Source organism: Indicator indicator, chromosome 19 (genome assembly GCF_027791375.1).
Source record: "Indicator indicator isolate 239-I01 chromosome 19, UM_Iind_1.1, whole genome shotgun sequence".
Classification (NCBI taxonomy): Eukaryota; Metazoa; Chordata; class Aves; order Piciformes; family Indicatoridae; genus Indicator; species Indicator indicator.
This window is the reverse complement of record NC_072028.1, coordinates 4,244,249-4,267,647: the sequence shown is the minus strand read 5'-3', so window position 1 is coordinate 4,267,647 and position 23,399 is coordinate 4,244,249. Positions and strand designations below refer to the sequence as shown.

The following is a 23,399-nucleotide window of genomic DNA, read 5'->3' as shown; positions in this document are numbered from 1 at the left end:
TGCAGCACCAGGAGCTCATTTTAAAGTGGAAAAAGCCAGATTAAGACACAGAATCACACACTCACAGAATGCCAGGTTGGATGGGACCACAAGGATCATCTGGTCCAACAAGGATCATCTGGTCCAACCTGTCCAGGTGATAGTGGAGTTGAAATGACATGGTCCAGCACTCTGTCCAGCTGTCTTAAAACTGTCCACTGTAGAGGAATCCACTGCTTCCCTTGGGAGATGATTCCAATGGCTGAGTGTTCTCATGAGGAAAAAATTTTCCTTTGGAGCTGAATTTGAGTCTGCCCAGGAGTAACTTGTCTCCATCACCCCTTGTCCTTTCCATGGGACTCCTTGTAAAAAGGGACTCTCCATCCTCCCAGTAGCCACCCTTTCTGTACTGGTGCATGGTAATAAGGTCTCCCCCAAGCCTCCTCTTTTCAAGGCTGAACAAACCCAGTTCTCTCAGCGTTTCTTCATCTGGCAGGGCTGCCAGTCCTCTGATCATTCTTGTGTAAGCTTAGAAGTAGACATTTGTAACTATCTTATACATAGTGATTTCTCATGAGATTGTTTGGGTATGAGTCAAAGAAAATATATTGGGAATCTTTTTACATAACTCCAGCCTCATTAGAGCAGCTGTAATGCAGCCCTGCTTCCTGAGCCATGTCCCATCTATCTTTCTAAGTGTTCCATGGCTGTGTTTCAGGGTTTGCCAATCAGTGTGGCATTAGCAAGCCCTACTCTGTTAACTTGCTTGTCCTTTTCAAGGAATTTTTAGGCTGAGATGAAACCTGATATGGCCTTCTAATACTTGAAAGGCTGGATGGGGAAAGAAAGACAAAATGCTCCCAAGTGTCCATCAAGGAAAATGTCTTTGAAATAAAATCTGACTCTGTCTTTTCTCTGAAAGTGAGAGAGAGAGACTGAGAGTGCTGTAGTGCAGATGTGCATAAATGAGCTTACTTAAGTCCTGTTTTGGGTATCATGGATTTCAGGGAACTTAGCAGGGCTGCTGCAGCTAGATAATGACTAAAATGAGAATGTATTGCTGGAGCCTTGGATGCTTATGAGAAGTAATTTATTTTTGACTTCTTGTGGAGGAGAGCAAGACTGTATGGAACAGCATCCTTTCATTTGACTTTTATTGTTTGATATGCTAAGTATTTATAGTGGACTACATAAAAGGTACAGACTAGCAAGACAGACAAGGAGTTTCTTCAGACCCTAAGATAGACTGCAAGGAAAGTGTTTTCCTCACTGTGTAATCATTTATCTGGGTCCTCTTTCACTATTTTAGACAATGAAGGAATCTGCAGAATCACTTAATTTATTTATATAACCCCTTTGATATCATTGATATGATGCACTACAAATTTAAAACCTAATGTGGCTTGTTTATATAAAAGTAAGATCTTTCAGAATGCTTTTCTAAGCCCTTGAGCCACTGATTTAACCATTTATTTATGTATTTATTTTCTTTTTCCCATCCAGGAATCTTGAATGACTGGAAAACTCAATGGATCATGTTTTTATAGTCTAAGCTGCTTTTGCCTTGACTGTGTTGTAAACACATGGAGGAGCTGTAAGTGTGTGTTCTGTGCTACATGATGCATTGGATTGCTACAGTCTGGAGGAAAGCAAAATAATAATTTCATTTTGGTGGTGATTTGCATAGCTTGTGGTACAATGCCAGAAAGACTAACGGACATGCTTATGGATACATGGACTCCATTAGTAATATTATGGATTACTGTCCTTCCTTCCATTTATATGGCTCCAATGAATCAATCCCAAGTACTGCCAAGTGGATCCAGTACTGGACTAAAAAGGCTAACTGAAGAACAAAGAGTTTTGAACCGTTCTAAGAGAGGCTGGGTTTGGAATCAAATGTTTGTATTGGAAGAATTTTCTGGACCTGAACCAATTCTAGTTGGCCGGGTAAGCCAAGATTTCTTTGTTTTCTCTGAATATGTAAATGTATAGCATGTGAAGGTCTTCACTCAGCTGGATTCTTCTAAGAAATTCATATCTGAGGTGCTCTGTTATTCTGAACTTCTTCTCTAATATACTTTTATATGTACCTCATTTAAAGGGTTTAAGTGTACCTCATCATAAGGGTATGGTTTCCTGGCTCGCTAGCTTGATATTTACCACAAAATTGTACATATTCCATTTGTCAAAAACACACAAGCATGTACACATCCTTTCTTTGGTGGTGCTGATCACCACTGTCAGCTGAAACTTTTCAACCAAGCAGCCTTTTGTACTATGTTCATATTCATTCATTCATTCAAAAAGGTTGTTACACCTATAGATCGTTTTCTGTCTCTAGCCTGATTAGACAAAAATGATTTATGCCCTGAGAATATTAAAAACTAATAAAAAAAAAAACAAACAGAAAAACAAAACAAAAACCCCAAAACACAAAGGCAAGTGTGGTTTATACAGCAAATTACAAGGTAGTGCTTTGGGGATGGGGGGTGTCCTGATATGCACACACATGAAATAACCTCATTGCCACAGATTTTATCATTTTCTTCCCAAAGTCAGGAAGATAGCACAAGGAAAATTCTCATGTTTTCCTGTGTGCCAGCTTGCCTGTTGCTTTAAGCCTTTGACTGTTGCCATGCATTAGCTCGTTCTGTTGCTTAGTGTATTACCCCCAGCCTTGTACATTCTCTAAATAGAGATCATGGGCCATCTGCATTCATCAGGCATGAATTACCTTTTGAAGTATTCTTAGAGAATAGTTAGCTGATCCTAAATGCCTATTTGGCCTATAGTCAGCAGTTGTAAAATCCTTGATGATTTACCACTAAAGTTCAGTCCCCTTTAAATAACCAGGTACCTAATTGTCAGGTCACCTGGCAACTGAAATTGAGGGAAAAATAAAATCTAGAGAATATCAATTATAGATACCAGTTAATTCCATGATGATTTGGGAAATTCTCAGGGTAAATGAAGAGGATATAGTATAGGAACTGCCTGTAGCCAGTTCTGTTATTGAAGAGAACACAGATTGAGTGCATTCTTAAATTTTCCCTAGTGTAGCCAACTTTCCTGTCAAAACTTAGGTTCAGAAGGTGCAGCAAGCTTTATAGCTGCTGAGTTCTGAGCACTGTGTTAATTTACATTTATATCAGCTAGTATATACCTGTTCTCATCTGTTTTTCTGTGGTTAGTAACATAATTCGTTTTCAGAGAGACAGTAATGTGCTTATTTCAGCTCTTCAAATATGTTATCCAACCCATTCTTTATGGAATGTTTTGGTCAAGCTTTTCAAATGGTTTTGAGTTGCTTTTGAGTAGCTGGGGAGAATCTCAAGTTGGTACTTCATAGTAGCACCTTGATTTCTATGGTGTATCCAATTCTTAATATTTCTACAGTATTAGGGGGGTTTTGGTGGATATAATATGCTGAGTTGTCCAAGTCATTAGTGATTAGAAGTGGGTGGGTTAGACTAAATCAAATCAATAAAGACATTATCCCATCTTCATCTGGCATTTTCAAAGAATTAGCTACTCTAAATAATGCTGTGACAATCTATTTGTTGAGACTACTGCATAATTAAAAAACTGCATGATATAGATGGAAATGAGCAAAAACTGAAATTGGCTCCCATAGGGAGAAGTCCTTGTTTTATTCATGAAAATGGTTTAAAATATTCTTGTAATTCTTGTCTGTGTTTTTTACCTCTGTAGAAAAATCATCCCTATTTCTAACCTGTTTTTCTTTCCCAAAGTTTATGAGCACTATAGGTGCTTTCACAGCCTGCCGTAGCCAGTGGGAACAGGGGCACTCTGCATTTTTCAGAGCTGTTCTTAATCCTTCCTGATTGTAAAGTAGCAACTCTCTCAATTATAGTTCATGGCAATCCTTCTTCCCAAAAGCTAAAGGTCACAAGCAAAATGCTCCACTTCTCCCTTTAGCTGGGCTATGGTTTTTGCTCTGTCACCCTCCTTGGTTTCTTATCCATTGCAATTTAAAAATAACCTCTTTTTCACAACTCATAGTAGATTTGCACTTACCTAGCTCCTCTTCATCTCTTTTTCTACTTACACTCTTCCTCCAACCTTGTAGTTTTGCCCTTTGCCAAAGGATTTGCTCACTTAGCAAGTATCTCCTTCATTCTGTGACTTGCTTTATCAACTATTTTTCTGCCCTGTGACTCACCTTGATGTTCTTTTATTTGAAGGGCTTTGAATGAAGGGCACTTTGTAAAGTATGATAGAGTGAATTGATGTTGAGAGGCTTTATACTGTGGAGAGGGATGCCAACCATGTATGCCACCTATTGCTGCATTTCCTGGACACAGATGTGGCTGTTAGATACTTTTAACAGGTTAAAAGCATTAGTATAATCTTGAAACAAAGCAACTAACTAGATTGGATATTAGGAAAAAGAAAGGAAGCAACTAACTGGATTGGATATTAGGAAAAATAATCTTTACTGAAGACATTGGAACATGCTGCCCCGAGAGGTAATGGAGTCACCATCTCTGGAGGTGTTCATGAAATGTGTGGACACTTAGGGACATGGTTTAATGGCCATGCTGGTCTTAGGTTGGCAGTTGGACTTGATGATCTTAGAGGTCTTTTCCAACCAAAACAGTTCTGTGGTTTAATATATAAATATATCTCTGCATTTTGAGAAACCTACAAAGTAACCTGGGTCACATTCATGTGCCATACTTCGAACGAGTTCTGGTCACAGCAATACAATATAGAAAGAGGGATTTACAATTTCTGTTTCATACTTCGTTGTTTAAGAGTTTTTTTGCTTCATCCAAGATGCAGCTACATGCTTTGCACAGCTACTGAGTCTGCTACAGAAGGCTCCATATCCTGCATATTGCTGTCAGCAGTTTGCAGGCCTCCCAGAGGCTGACAACCTCATTCAAGTGTAGAGTGATATGTCTTGTGACACTGCATGCTGTCCCTGGGGACTTGATTAGTTAGATAGAACTTTTACTTGATGTACAGTGCTGCATTTTCTGAGTCTCCTCTGCATGCATTTACAGCACCATGCCAGATGTGCTGTGAAATCTGTGGTGTAGCAAATGCCACGGGAGACAGCCACCGAATTCTCAATGACATAGATAATAGAGTTAAAAAGCATTAGGCAACTAGGTTTGGGGTATATCATTGTAGCTTCTGGTTTATGGAACGTGTTATCTGAGATGTTTTAAATGGGATATCCCTGGTTTACTAGACGTTTTTCATCAAGAAACCTGGAATAGTTAATGTATTAACAGTTGTTTGTGAGTATAATGCATGGAGAGAACAAAAGAGGGAATGAAGGTTTTGGTTTTTTTTTTTTTTTTGCTTGGTCTGGTGTTAGTTTGTTTTTATATTCCCTGACTTACTCCTAAACGAATCAGCAGTTGTGTCCAGACACAAATCACTACCTATGGTCAGTCAGATGCTTGCTGTTTCTGTGACAGCACTCCTCTGACAGTACTCTCTGGTTTCTCCCAGAGCCTTCCCAAGCCTTTTTAAAATTAGCCTATTTCCAGTCTGACAATATATATTGTGTGTTTTGCACACAGCCTCTGTGATGATGAGTGGGCCAGGGCAGAGCAGCACTTGCCTCACCTGCACAGGTGCTATGTCATATCCGTGGCATGTGGTGGGTAGAAGAGCTGTGCTAACTTGCGGAGTTGCTCTGGAAACACCTGGACAGAGGTGGAAACAAACCAGAACGTTAATGAGACACAGAAAGAATGTGGCCAGGCCAACTCTGTAGTGTAGTGGAATCTCAGGTAGACCTTTTTTATCTGTGACTGTGGAGTTTTTCTTCTTTGCTTCTGACTTACACAATCCGTGTCTTATGACTATGTTAAACACAGGGGGGTTTTGTGTGGCTCGTAGGATGAGGGAGCTAGGCAAATTTTGCATTTTGGAGCAATGGAGATTTTCCCCTTGATGTATGGGGCTTAGGCACAGGCCTTTAGAGGAGAAATGATTTTCCTGTAGGAGGAGCAGTAAAGAGGCATTATGTTTTCACAGTTAAGTGCTTCAGGCTGCGCTACTGTAAAAACCGAACCTGGAAATGCAGAGAGCACTTATAAATAGCTTCAAGCTGTATGTTCTACATTATACATGCTTTATGCAATCTTTGATTTCATTGCCAACATACATTTTATCTCTTAACAAGGAAATGGTAAAGTCTTACTTGTTTAAAATTATGAATAGTTCTGTTGAAGTACAAGAGGTACATATGTGCAAAGTAAACAAGATTTTAATTAAACAAGTTCTTTCCATATGTTTTCCTTTTTGTTCCTGCATTGAGCTTATGATTAGAACGGTTACCTGAAAATACTGGTGTGCTTGGGTGTTGCAAGCTAGGCTCTTGTTGCTTTAGCAATGAATTAAATGCTGTTTCTCTTAATGGAGGAAGCAGTTGTGATATATCATAGAGTGGTCTGAGTTGGAAGGGACCTCCAAAGGTCATCTAGTCCAACCCTCTCTGCAGTCAGCAGGGGCATCCTCAACTAGATCAGGTTTCCTAGAGCTCTGTCAAGCCTCACCTTGAATATCTTGAGTAGTGTGTCCAGTTCTGGGCCCCTGGATTTAAGAAGGATATTGAGACGCTTGAGCGTGTCCAGAGAAGGGCAACAAGGCTGGGGAGAAGCCTTGAACACAAACCCTATGAGGAGAGGCTGAAGGAGCTGGGATTGTTTAGCCTGGAGAAGAGGAGGCTCAGGGGTGACCTCATTGCTGTCTACAACTACCTGAAGGGAGGTTGTAGCCAGGAGGGGTTTGGTCTCTTCTCCCAGACAACCAGCACCAGAACAAGAGGACACAGTCTCAAGTTGTGCCAGGGGAGGTTTAGGCTCGAGGGGAGGAGAAAGTTCTTCACAGAGAGAGTTGTTAGACATTGGAATGTGCTGCCCAGGGAGGTGGTGGAGTCACACCCTGGGAGGTGTTCAAGAGGGGGATTGGATGTGGCACTTGGTACCATGATTTAGTAGTCATGAGGTCTTGGGTGACAGGTTGGACTTTTGATGATCCTTGAGGTCCTTTCCCACCTTATTGATTGTGTGATTCTGTGATCTCCAGGGATGGATGTTGTGTAGTGCCAGCAAAGGTTTCACAGGGTATGGCATGGTCCTACATTCATGCATTGTTAGAGGTTTTACAGAGCAGCAGCAATCAGAACCCCATACTACACAGATTCTCTTTTCCTCCTAATAAACACTTGTATGTTTTGCTGTCTATGATTTAAATGCATGCCATAAAATATTCAACATCTGAAATGTTGCAAAGTCAACATTGCTTTTCTGAGCCCTAGATTTTTGTTGTTGTTTTGCAGTCATAATTATACACTAATTTTCCTACTAATGTTTAATAAACTCCCAGAAGCTGAAATGTATCATTTATTTTGCTACTGTATTCTTTATGGAAAATACTAATTCCCCCTGCCTTTTGTGTGCTTTTGAAGAAGAGATGACTCTATCCTTCTGGAGAAGAGATGACTCTAGCCTTTATAGAATGCCCCAGTTTACATGGTCTAAATCAGCTTAGAAAGCAGGAGTATAAGTAGTTCTGAGGAAAAACTCTCAATTAAATGCTACTGCAAAGACAATAAATATTGTATAGAATATTTTATTGAAGCCTGATAAAAGCCATGGGGTTTAAACAAATATTCCTGAGTCTGCACAAATTTCTTTTTAAGTGGTAAGTTCCGAGAAATTTCTTCTTGGAATATATACATTAAACAAAGATAGTCTGACTGAAGTGAGTCAACAGTGTCTACTAATACAGTGTAAACATCTTTCTACAGAATTCTCTTAGAGTTAACAGGCAAGACATGCTTTCAGATTCTAAAGTCTCATTTTTGGAGCCATCAGTGTGTGAGGCTGAGCACTTTCATGCTCACTCACCTCCAGTCTGTGAGCATGATATCAACACAATTTAAGTAAAGTCAAAATGTGAAACACTTGGATGTCAGCTAAAATAACTGGACTGCTAATAACTTTCAATGAGGCATTTCCTGAGATGCTTCCTCTATTTCTACCTCATGCTATTAAAGTAAGAATGTGGCTCTTACCAGCATGGAAAGCACTTAGAGGAATGTATTATAATGTCAAGGTAATTATAAATCTTTCACAATAAAGGGTCAACCTGCAAAATACCACACACCTTCTGAGCTGTGTATTTTCTGTATAGAAGTTGGAACAGCTCAGTGGTGTGATTTGCACCTTAGGTTTTAGACTGCATAGACACTAAGTGTAGAATAACTTCAAAAAGTTGGAATAAGGTGGTTTGGGGTTTGGGTTTGTTTTTTTTTGTTTTTTTTTTTGTTTGGGTTTTGTTTGATTTTTGGGGGTGTTTCTTTTTTGGATTTGTTTGTGGGTTTTGTTGTTTGTTTTTTTGATCTTTTTTTGTTTCTCTGTTTTTATTTTGTGTTTGGTTTTTTTATTTTGGTTTGGAGATTTTGTTTTGTTTTTGTTTGGCTGGTTTTGGTCTTTTGTTGTTTTTTTTAAAAGTTTTGGAATTAATTTTTTCTAAAAAAATGAGTGGTATCTGTGGTGGACATGATTATATTCTGTGTGCTTAGGCATTTGGATCCCCTGATGCCACTTGAACATTTTTTTTTTGCTTAAATCTCCTTGTCATTTTTCTAAAGGCACAAAATTTCTAATCTTCTGAAAAACAGTAGCTACCATAGAGATTTTTTTTTAATTGCCTTTTTTTGTGTGTGTGAAGAATTGTGTACTTTTTTCAATATATTGATCTAAACACTTGCTCTTTCTCACAATTAATTGAAATGTTTTCCAAGTATGCATGCAAAATCCTGAAGTGGCAGTATGAAAAATGAAGTAGAGCATCCCAGATGATATTCTGCAGATGCTCTATGATCGTTTAGTATTTCCAGCTTTGCTCTAGTAAATGATTTTCAATTTCTACCTGTTGGGCCCACCTCTGGTGCTGTCAGGATGCTTCAGTTCCAGTTGTCAGTTTAACTAGCAATTAGTGCCAATTGTGATGGTGTTCTTTGCCTAAAAGTTTGTCCTTTGTGAACTTGACAAACGTGTTTTCCCTAGGCCACTGAGAAGCTTCCAGGTAATAGTGACTTACCAAAAGTGACTCAACCTGTTGCCTTTTGACCATTCTGATAAGGTCCTGATGTGATGTTCCTCAATTTGCCAAGGATTCATGTAATGAAAACCTTAAAAATAATCCTGCATTTATATGAGAAATGTGTTGAGATTAATTCATTTAGCGTCTGCACGCTTCCAGTAAGAGCTCTGGAACTGAAGTGGCTGATCATTCATAAACAGAATTACACCTGAGGAAGGATGGCTTTTGAGCTGGTGGTCAGCTCTGTATTTTTAAGATGTCAGAAGCACACATTCACAGTAACCACAAGAGAAATAAATTTGCATGTGAAGATAATGGGAAAGTGTTTGCATAAATTTTGTTTCTTGAAAGTTCTGTTTTAAAAGTAGTTTTTTTTCCTAATTTAGTGAAGTGAAAGAAATTAAAAGAAGGTTGTACAACAGACCAAGGACTTCACATCTGAAGGTCTTCAGTTTGGGTTTTTTTGGACAGATTAAATCTGGTTTTAATTTAATCTGGATGTGAAGCTGTCAACTTCTTTACAGGAATAATTTATTGCAGTAAGTATTTTAGGCAGTGTTTAAACATAACCATTACTTGAAAGCAAAGTGTGGCCTTGAAATAAATGTAGATAATTTTCCTCAAGATGTTTAAGCAAATATTTATGCATCTGAGGACCCTCTTAGTGATCCCTGAGGAACACCTGTCGTGATATAGAATAACATATAACTTTCCTTTCTCCTGAGGGCTTATTCTTACTGTAAAGATTCCCTTTCCATAATTTCCTTCAGAGCTTTTATTTTACAGCAGGCATGCCAGCAGCTAAGAAAAAGTAAGTGTAGCTTTCCCTGGAGACTATCAATGCCATTCCTGAATTAACTGAAGGAATCACGAGAAGCACCATAAAAAATCCTTTTTCTTGTTTCAGGGTCTGAGCTCAGTAACTGTTACGCACCCAGCCCCTGGTGAATAGAAGCAGAGCTGAGGGTTTGCGTTTCAACTTGATATGCTTCACATTGCTGTTAGATCTCCTCAATGAAGGGGAATGAAGTGAAATAAAAGACTGACTCAGAGAGGATCACTGGAGGCAAGGAGCCCAGTTGTAGGTAGAACCAGCAAAAAATATTTCTTAGCAGTCTGTAGTGCCCCAGTAATCTTCTGGTTTAAATCCAGAAGCTGTATTATCTATTTTTTTTTTTCTTGCTGAAAGAACTGCTTACATACAGTAGGGGTATTGTAACCCAGTGAGAAAAGGTGAATTTTAGTATATGCAGAACTGGTGGTGGGCATCCAGACGTGAAATACAGAGGACAGAAGAATTAAACTAAACCATAGCTCTGCTATTGCATTATTTTCTGAGGTCAGCAAGCTACAAGCATCATTAAGAACTGTGACATGTTATACACCCAACCTGCAAAATCAGGATATTAAAGTGAACAGGAAAAAAAAACCAACAACAAAACACAATACTTTTGTGTTTTGTTTTTTTTTTTTTTAATTAATTTGGGGTAGTCTGCAACATAATTGCTTCAAGATGATCCTGTATATTAAAGCATGATGCAAGTGGCTCAGAGTGTGATATTACCAATTCAAAAAGCTTAATGAAAATCTACCATATTTTCTTTTCCAGAGTAAGTTTTCTAAATACAATTACTGACATACCTGCTATTCCCTTTTCACTCCTTTCCTATTTTTTAAAATTCTGTTTTGCAGGCAACCTATTCTCTAATTATTATACAGTCTAAAGCATTTGGTGTAGAGTATTGGCATACTTTGCATTTCCTATTGTTTTCTTGTCATACAGACACGAAAATACAATGTCCAGAGGCAAAATGTTTGTTTCTTGCTTCATGCAAAATCACCTGAAACAAGACTTAATGCCAGCACAGTATTTCAAATGTGTTTGTTTATTTCTGCTAATTAATGGGTCTTGATGATTTTGTTGTGTATCCCATCTACCTGTTAGAATATTTGATTAACTGAGAGCAGGTGCTGATCTAAATATGCAAGGACTTCTACTTTTCATGGAGTTTTCACATGAATAAACAGAAGTTACTTAAATCATTTAAAGCATATAGCAGGATTTCACTTGGCACAAGAAGATTTACAGATTGAACTGAGATTTAAGCCATGGAAGGGTTTTTTAAAGGGAATCTCAGCATGGATTTGTTTCTTGTGTAGATCTTTTTAACACTTTACATAATTTTTAAAGCATACATGTCTTCTTATAAACTGAAGCACAGCAAATGATGAATGCTTCAGCAAGCAAGAGTAAATGTGAAAGCTGTTAGTGCTGCCATTTGTATCAAGAACCCTCAGCTAAAGTTTTGATCTGTTTTCTTGAGTGGGAAACAATTCCTGCCTCAAAGCTGTCGTTGTCTAAATAGGATATGCAGCCTGTTACTGAGTAAGAAAATACAAATGCAGAAGGATAGTGTGGGCAAAGAAGTAATTTTCAATGTCCACTCCTGTTTCACATCCCTGGCATTGCCAGGGAGCAAGCTTTGTGATTCTCTGTTAATGTCCATAGTCAGTGCTGTCTCCTGTAATAGTTCTGTAAGGTGTAAAAACTGAATACTGTTGGGAAGCCTAAAAGCAAAGGACAACAAAGCTGATGAAGGGTCTAGAGAACAAGTCTTCTGAGGAATAGAAGTTTTAGTCTGGAAAAGAGGATATTGAGGGGAGACCACATTGCTCTCTACAACTACCTGAAAGGAGGTTGTGGTGAGGTGGGGGTCAGTCTCTTCTCCCTAGTATCAGGTGATGGAATGAGAGGAAATGGCCTAAAATTGTGCCAGGAGAAGTTTAGGAAAATGTTCTTTGCTGCAACAGTGGTCAGTGATTGGAACAGGCTGCCCAGGGAGGTGGTGGAGTCACCATCCCTGGAGGTCTTCAACAAACGTGTGGATATGGCACCTAGGGACATGGTTTAATGGCCATGGTGGTCTTGGGTTGATGGTTGGACTCAGTGATCTGAGAGCTGTTTTCCAACCAAAACATTTCTATGATTCTGTGAAGCCATGTGACTACTTTTAAGTGCGTGTGACATTCTGTAAGAGATGTGTTCTATGTAATTAATTAGGAACTTGAAATTTCAAATGATAACAAATACATCTACACTTACATATATTGAACATAAGCTTTGACACAGCCCAGTTATCAGAACTTAACACTAAAGAAAGGAAATAACAAACATTACATTGTTAGGCTTCTCTAGAAGGCAAATACACTGATCATGCCATTAATTAATCACTTTGCAATTGATCTAAATTCTATCACTTGAGCAGACCACCTGCTAGTTACTGCAAATTGCTGATAAGGAAAGGAGCAGTAGGAACTGAGTAGTATATATGAGTAAATAAATATTTGGAATTTTCAGCCAGCAAATGTTTCTGTCTAAATGAAATGTGTTCTGCACAAATACTGTAATAGACAATTCCCTACAAGACAAAGTCTGATTGGTAAAGGAAAATTTTGCCCTATTAGTCAGGAGGGAGGCCCACTCTGTTGTGGAATGTAGTTCATCCTTTTAAGGTGAAAAAAAAGTGCCAAAGTTCAAGTGTCAGTATTTATTCCAACTGACATCTCCCATGCAGAAGCAGGAATGCATTTGTAAACTCTGCAAATTGCAGAAAGTCTGGAAAACAGAAGAGAAGCTTTCCCTGCTCGAAACCAGGCAACTGTGGCTCCATTTTGTCTTAGGCTTGGTTTCTAGTGGTGGAGTCTTTGTGAGAGGAAAGTTCAGGAAGGGAGGTTGTCAGCCTGAAAAAATACTACTACTGACTCATCTGATAGCCCACTGTGTATTTAGCTCTGAGAACCTACACAGTACAGGGGAGTCTCCTGGTGTAGGACAAAGTAACTGACCTCAGGAGACACTTTTCTTGTTGACCTTCCTGCTTTTATAACCATGATACAGTTTTCAGGCACTTATGTGTTTCATTGTGCCCATGAGCCACTATCAACAGAATTCTCTCAGGATCACTTGTTTGAGAATTCTCAGGGAGACCAATAATCCAGTAGTAGTTAATCATTAATTTATTCTTTTTACAGCTGCTTAATTGATAAGTCTCTTGCCCTTATTATGCCCCATGATACATTTTGTTACTGAGCCTGAATTTCTGCTTGGTGATGTTGGATGCTTTGCACTACTGCTTTGGGTTGATAAAATATAATTTTGAGGGGTCCAGCCTTCCAGATGCTTTAAATTGCTTCAGATCCAATAAGTCAAATTAATTCCAAGTTTGGTTAGTAAAGATGCTGGACATTAAATCTACCTTAATGTATTTAGTGTAAAGCTTTATGTAGTTTATGCAGGGTCTGGTGGAGGCAGGGTGTTGAAAGAGAAAGCAATGACTGCATTGAGGTGAAATCTGGGGCTGTGTATTGTGCTTTTGCACACAGTGGTAAACGTATCTAAGAGAATTGTAGAATCAGAGAATGGTTTAGGTTGGAAGGGACCTTAGAGATCATCTACTCCAACCTTCCCCAATATGGATAGGGACACCTCTCCACCGGACTTAGCTGCTCAAGGCCTCATGCAACCTGGCCTTGAACAACCCCACGGAGAACTCCACAACCTCCCTGGATAACCTGTTCCAGAATCACCATCCTCATACTGAAAAACTTCTTCCTAAGATCCAGTCTGAACCTATTCTTTCCTCAGCTTAAAACCATTCCCCCTTGTCCTTTTTCATGAAACCCTTGTGAAAAGTCCATCTCCAGCTTTCCTGTAGGCTCTCTTCAGGTATTAGAAGGCAGCTGTAAGGTCCCCCCAGAGTCTTATTAATAATATTAAAAGGATTCACATTAAGAAGAGGAACAATGTTAATGAGCAGGGCATGTGTTTCATTAATGAAACTGTTGCTCTGTCTGGAATTAATTCTTGGACATAAGAAAGCCCCAGCACTCACACAGCTTCCTCGCTATGCAGTGACCCTTGCAATGCGTTCATGTCCTTTGCCATTCTTTTAGAAATACTGGTAACCTTTCCTGTAGTGACTGTACTTTCACACTGCAGCATTTTGAGTATATAGTATATATATAGTATTTTGAGCCTAAATGGAGAAAAAACAAACCCAAACCCAAACAAATTAAAATGCACCGAAGGTAATTTTGTATGGGGTGCTGAGTGCTGCCTTGCAGTGGGAAAAGAGCTGCAGCTACACCAACAGTCTTTTTTTGGTGATCTTCACTACTGATCACACCTGCATTGAAATACTATATGTGGAACCTGAAATATTCTTTGCTAGGGCTCCTCAGAAACAACTGAGTCACTTATTTCAGGGGAGAATCAGAAAGTGATAATGAGACATACTTTAGTTGTCATGCTGTATCTCACCAACCTAGCAGTCTGGGTTCCTTTGGAAATGTAGCTCCCTCATCAGAAAAGTGTGAAATGAAGTCGGGAAATGAAGTCATGTGAAGAGGACACATTTATTCTAGGTATTTCTAAATCTCTTAAATTTTCATTTGATGCTTAATATGGCAAAATTCTTGTTAAGCTTGTTTTGAGAGGCATAAGCTCTTTTGGGTGTTATAGAAAAGCTGATGTGATTTCATTGATAGGAATTAATGATGGGCCATGTGAGTAGGAAAGGTATTCTTGTATGTAACACATCACTGTGGGAAGCTTTGTCCTTGGTACTGTTCTGGGGTTTTATTACAAAGAGCAGGAAGAACAGTCAATAACCACTTATTAATGTTTTTCTCTCTTCCTTATTATAGCTTTAGGTACATTAGGCTCTCAGTAATTATCTCATTCATAATCCTCTATAACAAGTAATATTTTCTGCATCTTGTGAAGCATAATTGGAAAATATTTTCTTTGGGTGTACAGTATTTCTATTCCCTCTTTAATATAACTTTACCCAAGAGTATCTTGCTTAGTAAAAATGAACAAGCATAATTTTATACAGGTAATCAAATCTCTCAAATGTTGGCACATTTTCCTTTATCTCCATGAGACCAAAAGCTAACCTTCAAATAGACCTAGGCATTAAAAGAGAGAATTTCACCACTCAATTAGAACAGCATGAGCAGAAGAGCTATTCTATTAGTGCTCTGTTCTACTACAGGGTATTCCATTTGATTAATACAGAAGTGCAGGAGAATATATCTATTAGTCTAAGTGTACGGGTGTGTATACAGATACATCTAATACATTGTTTAAATACCAGCATTCCAAATAATTCTTCTTTTTCCCACTTAAGATTCAAAACCACATCTTGATGCAGGTTTTATCTTCCTAGGTTGATCAAAATAAATATATAAAAAAAACCAAAACAAACCCACACCACAAAACAACAAAAAAAAAAACCAAATCAGCATGGTTACAATACACTGTCTAACAGTTAATTTATTACAAACCTTCTGATACAAATCAGTGGGAGACAAGGAAAACCATACAGAATCACAGATACAGAGCTAAGGACAGGGTTCAGCCCAGATGCTTTCAGGGCTGCTATATGCTAGACCTGCAATGAAAGTTCTCAGTCTCTGTTTTTGTTGTGGAACTGAACATTTTCGTTTCTATTTTCACTCATTTTGGTATCAAGGGCTCTCATGAATACAGAACCCAGAGAAAGATGATTCTGAAAGCTGATATGACTCTCCAGCTGTAAACAATTTGCCAGAATCCTAGTACTGTGTAACTCAGCAAGATAGCTGCCATTTTCCCAATGCTTATTTCAAAGGAGATATTAGATCTCTCAGTGGAGACACTGCTTTTTTTTTTAACTTATTGTAGTTTAAAGTTTGACTTGACACGAGTTGCAAAGTTAAATGTTGTAGTAGCCTTGTGTTGGTAATAAAGAATTCCATGGTGTGAATATGCTCATTCTCCAAGATCAAATTTTGGATATTTTAAATTCCATTTTCAGTTAGCCAGGTTATTCCATGTCTATCATATGTAAAGCAAGGCAATTAAAGTCTGAATTCATTTTTTTAATTTTACATTCTTGGGCTAAAGTGATTCCACTTTGCATTATCATGAAAATATCCACTGAATTCTTCCCTTTTTGACACTTAAGTTCTAAGATGACTTGCCTAGTGCATTGTTTGTTAAATATTGTCTTAATTTGCCATGGCCTGAAATTGCTCCAAGTGAGATTTAGATTGGATATTAGGAAATATTTCTTTACTAAAAGAGTGGTCAGGCTTCCCAGGGAGGTGGTGGCGTTACTATCCCTGGAGGTGTTCAGGAAAAGTGTGGCCATGGCACTTTGGGACATGGTTTAATGGCCATGGTGGTCTGAGGTTGATGGTTGGTCTAGGTGATCCTAGAGGTCTTTTCCAACCAAAACAGTTCTATGATTCTAGCATGGAAACTTTTCAAAAATGGGATACGGCTTTTTAAATGTAGTGCAAGTATGATTAAAAAAAAAAAAAAAAGAGTAAAACCCTTCAATACAAAAGTTACACTTTTAACCTGAGTTAAATCAGCAAGGGAGACGAGGTACCTTGGCTGAGAGTTTTGATTGTCTGTTGAGTGTGTCTGCTGATAGAACAAATTCACACCACTGGTCTCTGCTTGGAAGTTCAGCTCAGGCAGAAAGTACCTCCAACACTGAGTCAGTATGGATCCTTTCCTGCATATTAGGCTGATAGCTCAGGCTGCTATTCCTCCTTCAGAAGAGAGATGGCCTTTATTGAAAGGGTTCTGAGAATCTGAAGTGGGTCTGTCCTTAAAGTTCTCCCCTTTTAATAAAAAAATAAACATCAATAAGCAAAATGAAGAGTAAGGATGAAGAGATATGGTATAACCTAGAGGAAGGGAATTAAACAGGGATGAAAGCTGCTGTTCATGTTCTGATCCTGGGCGAGGGAATTTTCAAATACCTGCCTAATTATATGAGCAAAATGTGGGATGAGGAAATTGTCAGTATGTTTCCAGTGTTCTCTGAAACTTAGCTGTGTGCTTTTATAAATCAGGCCCTGTGTGAGAGGGTGTGTCTATTTTTACATCCAAGTGACGTGGAAGGCTGAAATATATGCAAAGTGACGGCTGTCAGCTTTCGCACAAACCTGGAAAAAGACACAGAGTTGTTTCAGGGTTGGAGAGAGACTTGAGATAGAGTTGCCTAAAACTGCTGGTAGGGTTCTAAGTCTCTTTGTAAATCTAAGAAGCCGTCTGCTGATGTCCGTGTTAATGCTAGGTAATTGACCTCAAATGGAAATGGTAGTTAATTGACCTTAGAGTTGCTTAGGAAAGAAAATTTTGTAGTCCTCAATGGCAGTTGGTCTTTGTACATGACATGACCTCTAGCATTTCTTACTTACTGTGAATGTTTTTTGATCTCCAATATATTTTGCATTTAGCTACTTTTAATATTATTGAATGTTTGAGTTGCTTTCAGCAAGAAAGTCAGAGGTGTGGCATTCTCACACATGTCAGCACACGTGCAATGCCATCTTTCTAAAGAGCTTCTCCATGAACCTCTGCTATCTGCTGATCTAGAAATGGCATATGCAGCATTTCCAGATATATCACGCTTCACTCCTGAAATGAACTTCTACAAACTTCAATATATTGGACATTTTTTGTGTGTTTGTATCTGTTTGTCCTGTAAAACAGTCTGCTTTGCACATTTTGTTCATTATTCTCAGAGTCACCTTTGAGAGGTTCAAGAACTTAGTGGCAGTACTTCTGCTATAGCAATATCCAACTTTTTCTCATCATACTTATTTTTCTTGCTCTTTATGTTCCTTTATGTTGATGAGGAAACTAAAGTTTGAAAGATGTGAAAAAACAAACAAACAAAAATTTCCCATTTACTTCAAATTTGTCCAAGAATTCATAGAATTGTTTAGGTTAGAAAGGACTTTTAAGATTATCTAGTTCCAACTGCCCTGCTATGGGTGTGGACACCTTGCACTAGAGCAGGTTGCCCAAGGCCTCATCCAACCTGTCCTTAAACACCTCCATGGAGGGATCGGATCATCCATGACCTCCCTGGACAACCAGTTCCAGTGTCTCCCATGCTCACTGTGAAGAATTTCTTCGTAATATCCAGTCTAAATCTACCCTCCTGAAGCTTAAAGCCGTTCCCCCTTGTCCTATCACTACAAGGCCTTGTAAAAAGTCCCTTCTTGGATTTCTTGTAGGCCCTTTTCAGGTACTGGAAGGCTGCCCTTAGGTCTCTCCAAATCATTCTCTTCAGGCTGAACAGCCTCAATGCTCTCAGCCTGTCCCCACAGGGCAGGTGCTCCAGCCCAGCCTATATTTGTGCTTGGGATTGCCTCAGGTATAGAACATCTTTCCTGCCCCATGCTCAGAATTTAAATTTGTCCAAGTATAATGTATCTATGCTGACTCCATGCTCACTATTATTATCATTAGCAATTAGGGAGTGGGAAGGAAGGATTGTGGGAACAACCACCAGAAAAAAACCCAAAACAACAAGATTTCAAAGGAATTAATTTGTACTTTTTACTGAAGTATGTTTTCACAAAGTTTTCCAGCTATTCATTGTTATTTAAGACATTAGTCACAAAGCTACAAGACTTCTGCTGTTGGGAACAGGAGTTTCTGAAAATTAGGTTCTGTCTAAACTTGAAATTGAGATGAACAGAGGCTCTGGGCTGTTTTATTTATTTTGCTTTTGAAAAGGTCCATTGTTCTTGAAATGCTCATTGAGTTCAGTGAAGCATCTGCATTACAACACACATTTTATCACAAAGTACTTTTACACAGCCATGCAGGTCTATAGCAGGCCACTTGCAGCTTCTCTGTTTCTCTTAGTATTCATCTTAAATTGTTATATTGAGGTAACGATTTTCACTTGACTGAAAAACCTGTGAATATATACTCAGAAATACACAATTGTGTGTATCCTGAGATGAGAGAGTCACTCAGTATCTATGTATGCTTTTCAAGCAGCAATAAAGGAAACTCTGTAATAATAACTGAACACTTGTGACTGGCAAACACCCTCCTGCAGTTCAGTACTGGAATATGAATGGACACCATGGGAGGCTGGCCCATTTCTGATGAAAACAGTTTTTGCCAGCATGAATTTATGAATCTACTCAGTGCAAATGAGAGCTTATTATGCTGAGAGTCTAACAATGATGCTTCATTTATTAAATTAATACAAAAATTGTATTCAGATATGGATGGAGAGTTTTGTTAGACCTTCCTGAATGTCAGAGCTGAGGCTGGAACCATTGACTCAGGTTATGGGAGGTAACAGTGAAAAACAGGACAAGCTGCCAAAACCTTCCCATTCTTTGCTTGATTGAAATGAATGTGTATTTGGAACAGCACCTGTCACATTTTCCCAATCTGTGCACTAGAGAAAATGATACTTGCCCATTTTGAAAATACTGGGATTGTTTAATAAAAGCTTTTCATAATTATTTTGCCCTAGAAAAAAAAAAAGCTTTTACCTTGTTAAGACCATTCCTCAACAACATGAGTCAGCTACATTTAATTGCTGCAGCACTGGAAGCAATGGCATCTACTGTAGCAGAATCTGAAGTAACTTAAGTTTACACTGATAGGGTAAAAATCATAACATAAAATTCAGGCAAATTTGATACCTAGTCACACAGCTCCAAGGCTTATTGCCAGATTTTGATATCTACTCTTCCAGCTGTACTGTGCACTGCCCAGCTCATTCAAACCATATGCCTTGAGCTAACAATCAGCAAAGAGCGTTAAAATCTCTGAAAAGTACTACATTAGCCGTAAGTCAACCAGCTGCATGCACTGCCCTATTAATTTGGATAGAAGCTTACCCCTTCAAAACTGTTTTTTGGACTTCTTCTTCCTCTCTTTGTTCTAAAAATACAGCTTAAATATAATCTGTGCATCTGCAGTTAGTTTTACAGCAATGATTTCATACTATCTGCAAAATATTATTGAAATTCTGTTCCTGCTCAAAAAGTTTCCCTAGAGTCAGAGAGTTCATTACTAGCTTTGTTGTAGCTCAGAAGGAAACAGGCATTCCTGGGGCACCCTAAAACCTTTGCAGCATGCGTTCATTACCCGCTTGAAAAGGTCTTGCTCAGAGTAGAGCGTTCGTTTTTGTGCCACGGACAAAATGAGAAACATATCTATTGTTTTGCCTTCTTTGGTTGGATTTGGCTGGTGCTCAGCCTGATTGAGTCACCATCCCACAGTTATTTGCAAGAGCAAGTCAAACTATCTCTGGTGATAATAGAAGTGTACATTTTGTATGGAACTGTAGATTTTTTTCATTTGGAGAAAAACCTCTAAGATCAACAAGTTCTACCAGTGACCTAAGACCACCATGGCCATTAAACTATGTCTTTCTACATGTTTCTTGAACACTTCCAGGGATGGTAACTCCACCACCTTCTTGGGCAGCCTGTTCCAGTGCCTGACCACTCTTTCAGGAAAGAAATTTTCCCTAATCTCCAATTTAAGCACCTCCTGGCACAATTTCAGGCCATTTCCTCTCCTCCTATCACTTTACACTAGAGCAAGGAAACCAAACACCTCCCTCACTACTTTTTACTTCTGTGAAGTCCCACTTTGTCTCTATACTTAGATACTTCTTTTCTCCAGGTGTCCTGATTAAAATGGATTCTCTGGTGTTTACGTTTAAGTAGCTATGGATCATTATTATCTGCATGTTGAAAGAGAGTGAACATGAAAGTGAGAAGATGGCATTGCCATTGTGACTGGTTTCTACCAAGATTTTCTAATCCTACTTTCTCAGCTATAATCTTGTTTCAGAATAGTTTTATTTTAGATTCAATTATGGAAGGTTTAAAAAGAAAGAACAATGCGTATTAATAAAAATTTCAGCAGTATCTCTGAGCTAGAATGAAATATTTTGCTCTAAGCAGTCTTAGCTGAATAAAAAAAGCGTAGCAAGTATATTGTGAATGAAACATTTTCATTGCTGCTTCTTACCTATGTAGTCTTCTCCCTTCATCCTCTGAAATGTTATCAAGAGAAGACAATATTGCAAGTGATAGCACAGCAGAGCAGCCTTCTAGGGTTAGTACTCTGTTCTTCATTGTGCTTATGGCTATGGTAAAGGCATAAGTAGGCAAGTAAATTTGCTTTACTTTCTATTAGTTTTACCAATACTGTACCATTATTAATACTGCTCAGCAGTGTTATAAAAATACCTTTAAATATTAGGGCAGTAGAAAACCTGGCAGACTTTTACTGGTTTATCTGTTGAGTCTGCAAGTTCTCACGGCAAATACAAACACATCACATGAGCAGCTTCACTTAGTGCTTAGAGTGCAGGGAACAAATGTAACATACTATTGTTCATCCTTCATTGCTGCTCATCGCATCATATCACAGAGCTGTAAGGATTGTATTGTATACTTTATTGACTCAGCTTCCAGTTTCCTTTTGCCTTCTACTCCAGGTCATTGCAGATGGAATATCTGCACGATATCTCACTGTTCTGCCTAGCTAAAAAGTACTAAAACTCCTTGTTCTTGCAGTAGCCCTGGGTAGTTGCTGTCCTCCAAATTCTAGTCCTCAGTACTAACAATGTCAAACATAGTTTAAGGCAATGGCGTAGACCTATAGTTTCCACTCCTGGTAGAAGAAGCAGATAGTTGAAAGGCATTTTGCCAGGTCTTGGCTGATGGCTGTGATGTCCTAGGACTTCAGGTCTGCAGAGACATAATAACTGATATAAATACACGTTTATAAAGTTCCACTTCAAAGCTGGGGATGTGGCACCCTAAGGAAGCATTCCTCTAGCGTTAAACTGATACTACACTAGATGAGAGCCAACAGGCTCTAAGCTTGCTTTTAAAAACCTGAATCTGGAAAGCTTTTCAGAGAATACATCTGTATTTCTAATTTGCACCTTGAAGGATGAAATTGACTGGAGAGTTGGTGAGAATGAATAAATTGATTCACAGTGGGTTGACAACTCCTGGTGTCTCACTTTCTCTGAAACATCTGTGGGTGATGCCACCACAAAATTTGACTGCTGGCTTGCAAGCTGGCCTACCAGCAATACATGATTAAAAACCTGTTACTCAGATTTATGCAACTGAATTCATGGCACTGTTTTCCAGATTACTTTGTATAACTTTGAATTGGTGATAAGAGGACTGAAGCAGAGCAAGCAAGACCTGTTTCTTCAAAAAAATGTCATCTTTGCTCTGCTGAGTCTCATAGACATGCAAGTGGAATAATGCAGCAGAAAATCAAGCCCAGAACTTAGTAATATTTTTAAAGAGAATAGTATTCTTTTTTTAAAAAGTCATTTTTCTTGTGATTTTATGTTTGTTTGTTTACAGCTTTAGAGAGAAAAATAATGAAGATGACTAAGTTTTAGCAACTATTACAGGGTGAATTTTCTAGCAGACAAATCATTAGATGCATTCATTTGTAAATATCAGTATTGGAGATGACAAGTTATATAGATCACAACTCTTCTCCTCTTGTCATGAGGAGTAGTAATTTATTATTTCAATAACCACACGGCACAGCACTGAATTTAGATTCCTCAGGAAAAAGAGTCACAGTGTTTATGAGTGTGTTAGCATTTGATCATTATAAAATTATGAACTCAGAAGAAATCAACACTTTCTACAGAGTTTAGGAATGTGCTAGCATGTGATCGTTATAAAATGGTGAACTTAGAAGAAATCAACAATTTCTACACTGAAATGGACACTGAATACAGCTGTTGTGTAAAGCAGCTAGACCTGTGAATCAAATCTTGCACATCATAGATTAATTAAAGATTTTCTTAATTTGTTCTATTATAGATACAGCACGCTCACCTTCGTCTAGGATGAACGTGCAGAATGCACTCAGAAAGAATCCTTATGTTGAGCACTGCAGAACTGTATTTGACTTTCTTTCATCCTGAGAATTGCCCAATTTCATACAAACATGGAATGAGACAAGACTCAATGTCTGAGCAGTCTACACTTGATGATGAAGAAAGAATGAACTACATACATGAAATTCCTAGCCACTAGCTTTTTTTACAAAGGAAAACATAACATTATGCAATTATACAATATTGGCATTTAAATTTATTCAGCTCTTGTAGAAGCTGCCTATTTCTTTTTTTTTTTTTTTTTTTTTTGCCCCCCCAAGCAGACATTATTGTAGCTTTATCATAAGGAACAATTTGCTGTATCACAGCTGGCCATCAGTGAGGCATTGTAGACTTAATTCCATAGATGGCCTTCAGTGAGACATTGTCTGATTCATTCTCAGCTGAACTGTGCCAGGACACATACTTGCTGACTAAAAGCAGTGAGAAGCATTTTGTGTGTATGTGTGAGTGAGTGCATGCTGTAAGTTTATTTTTTCAGGCTAAAGAGAAGGACTATTAACCACAAACTGTAGAGCCTCTGATTTTGTAATTAGAAATCAA

The 23,399-nt window shown here is 38.4% G+C and overlaps 1 protein-coding gene across 4 annotated transcripts in view; it reads left to right on the top strand.

Moving 5' to 3' along the window:
* Window positions 1-1,491: 1,491 nt before the first annotated feature.
* Window positions 1,492-23,399, top strand: part of CDH8 (cadherin 8) — a 144,584-nt gene continuing 122,676 nt past the window's right edge. For 2 of the 4 annotated variants that reach the window (XM_054389749.1, XM_054389748.1), the window contains exons 1-2: window positions 1,492-1,573; window positions 1,667-1,929. In XM_054389749.1, the coding sequence (XP_054245724.1) occupies window positions 1,492-1,573; window positions 1,667-1,929 (345 nt within the window). Of the gene's footprint in view, window positions 1,574-1,666; window positions 1,930-23,399 lie in introns of those variants that run through there. The other 2 variants (XM_054389750.1, XM_054389751.1) reach the window with 2 other exon arrangements.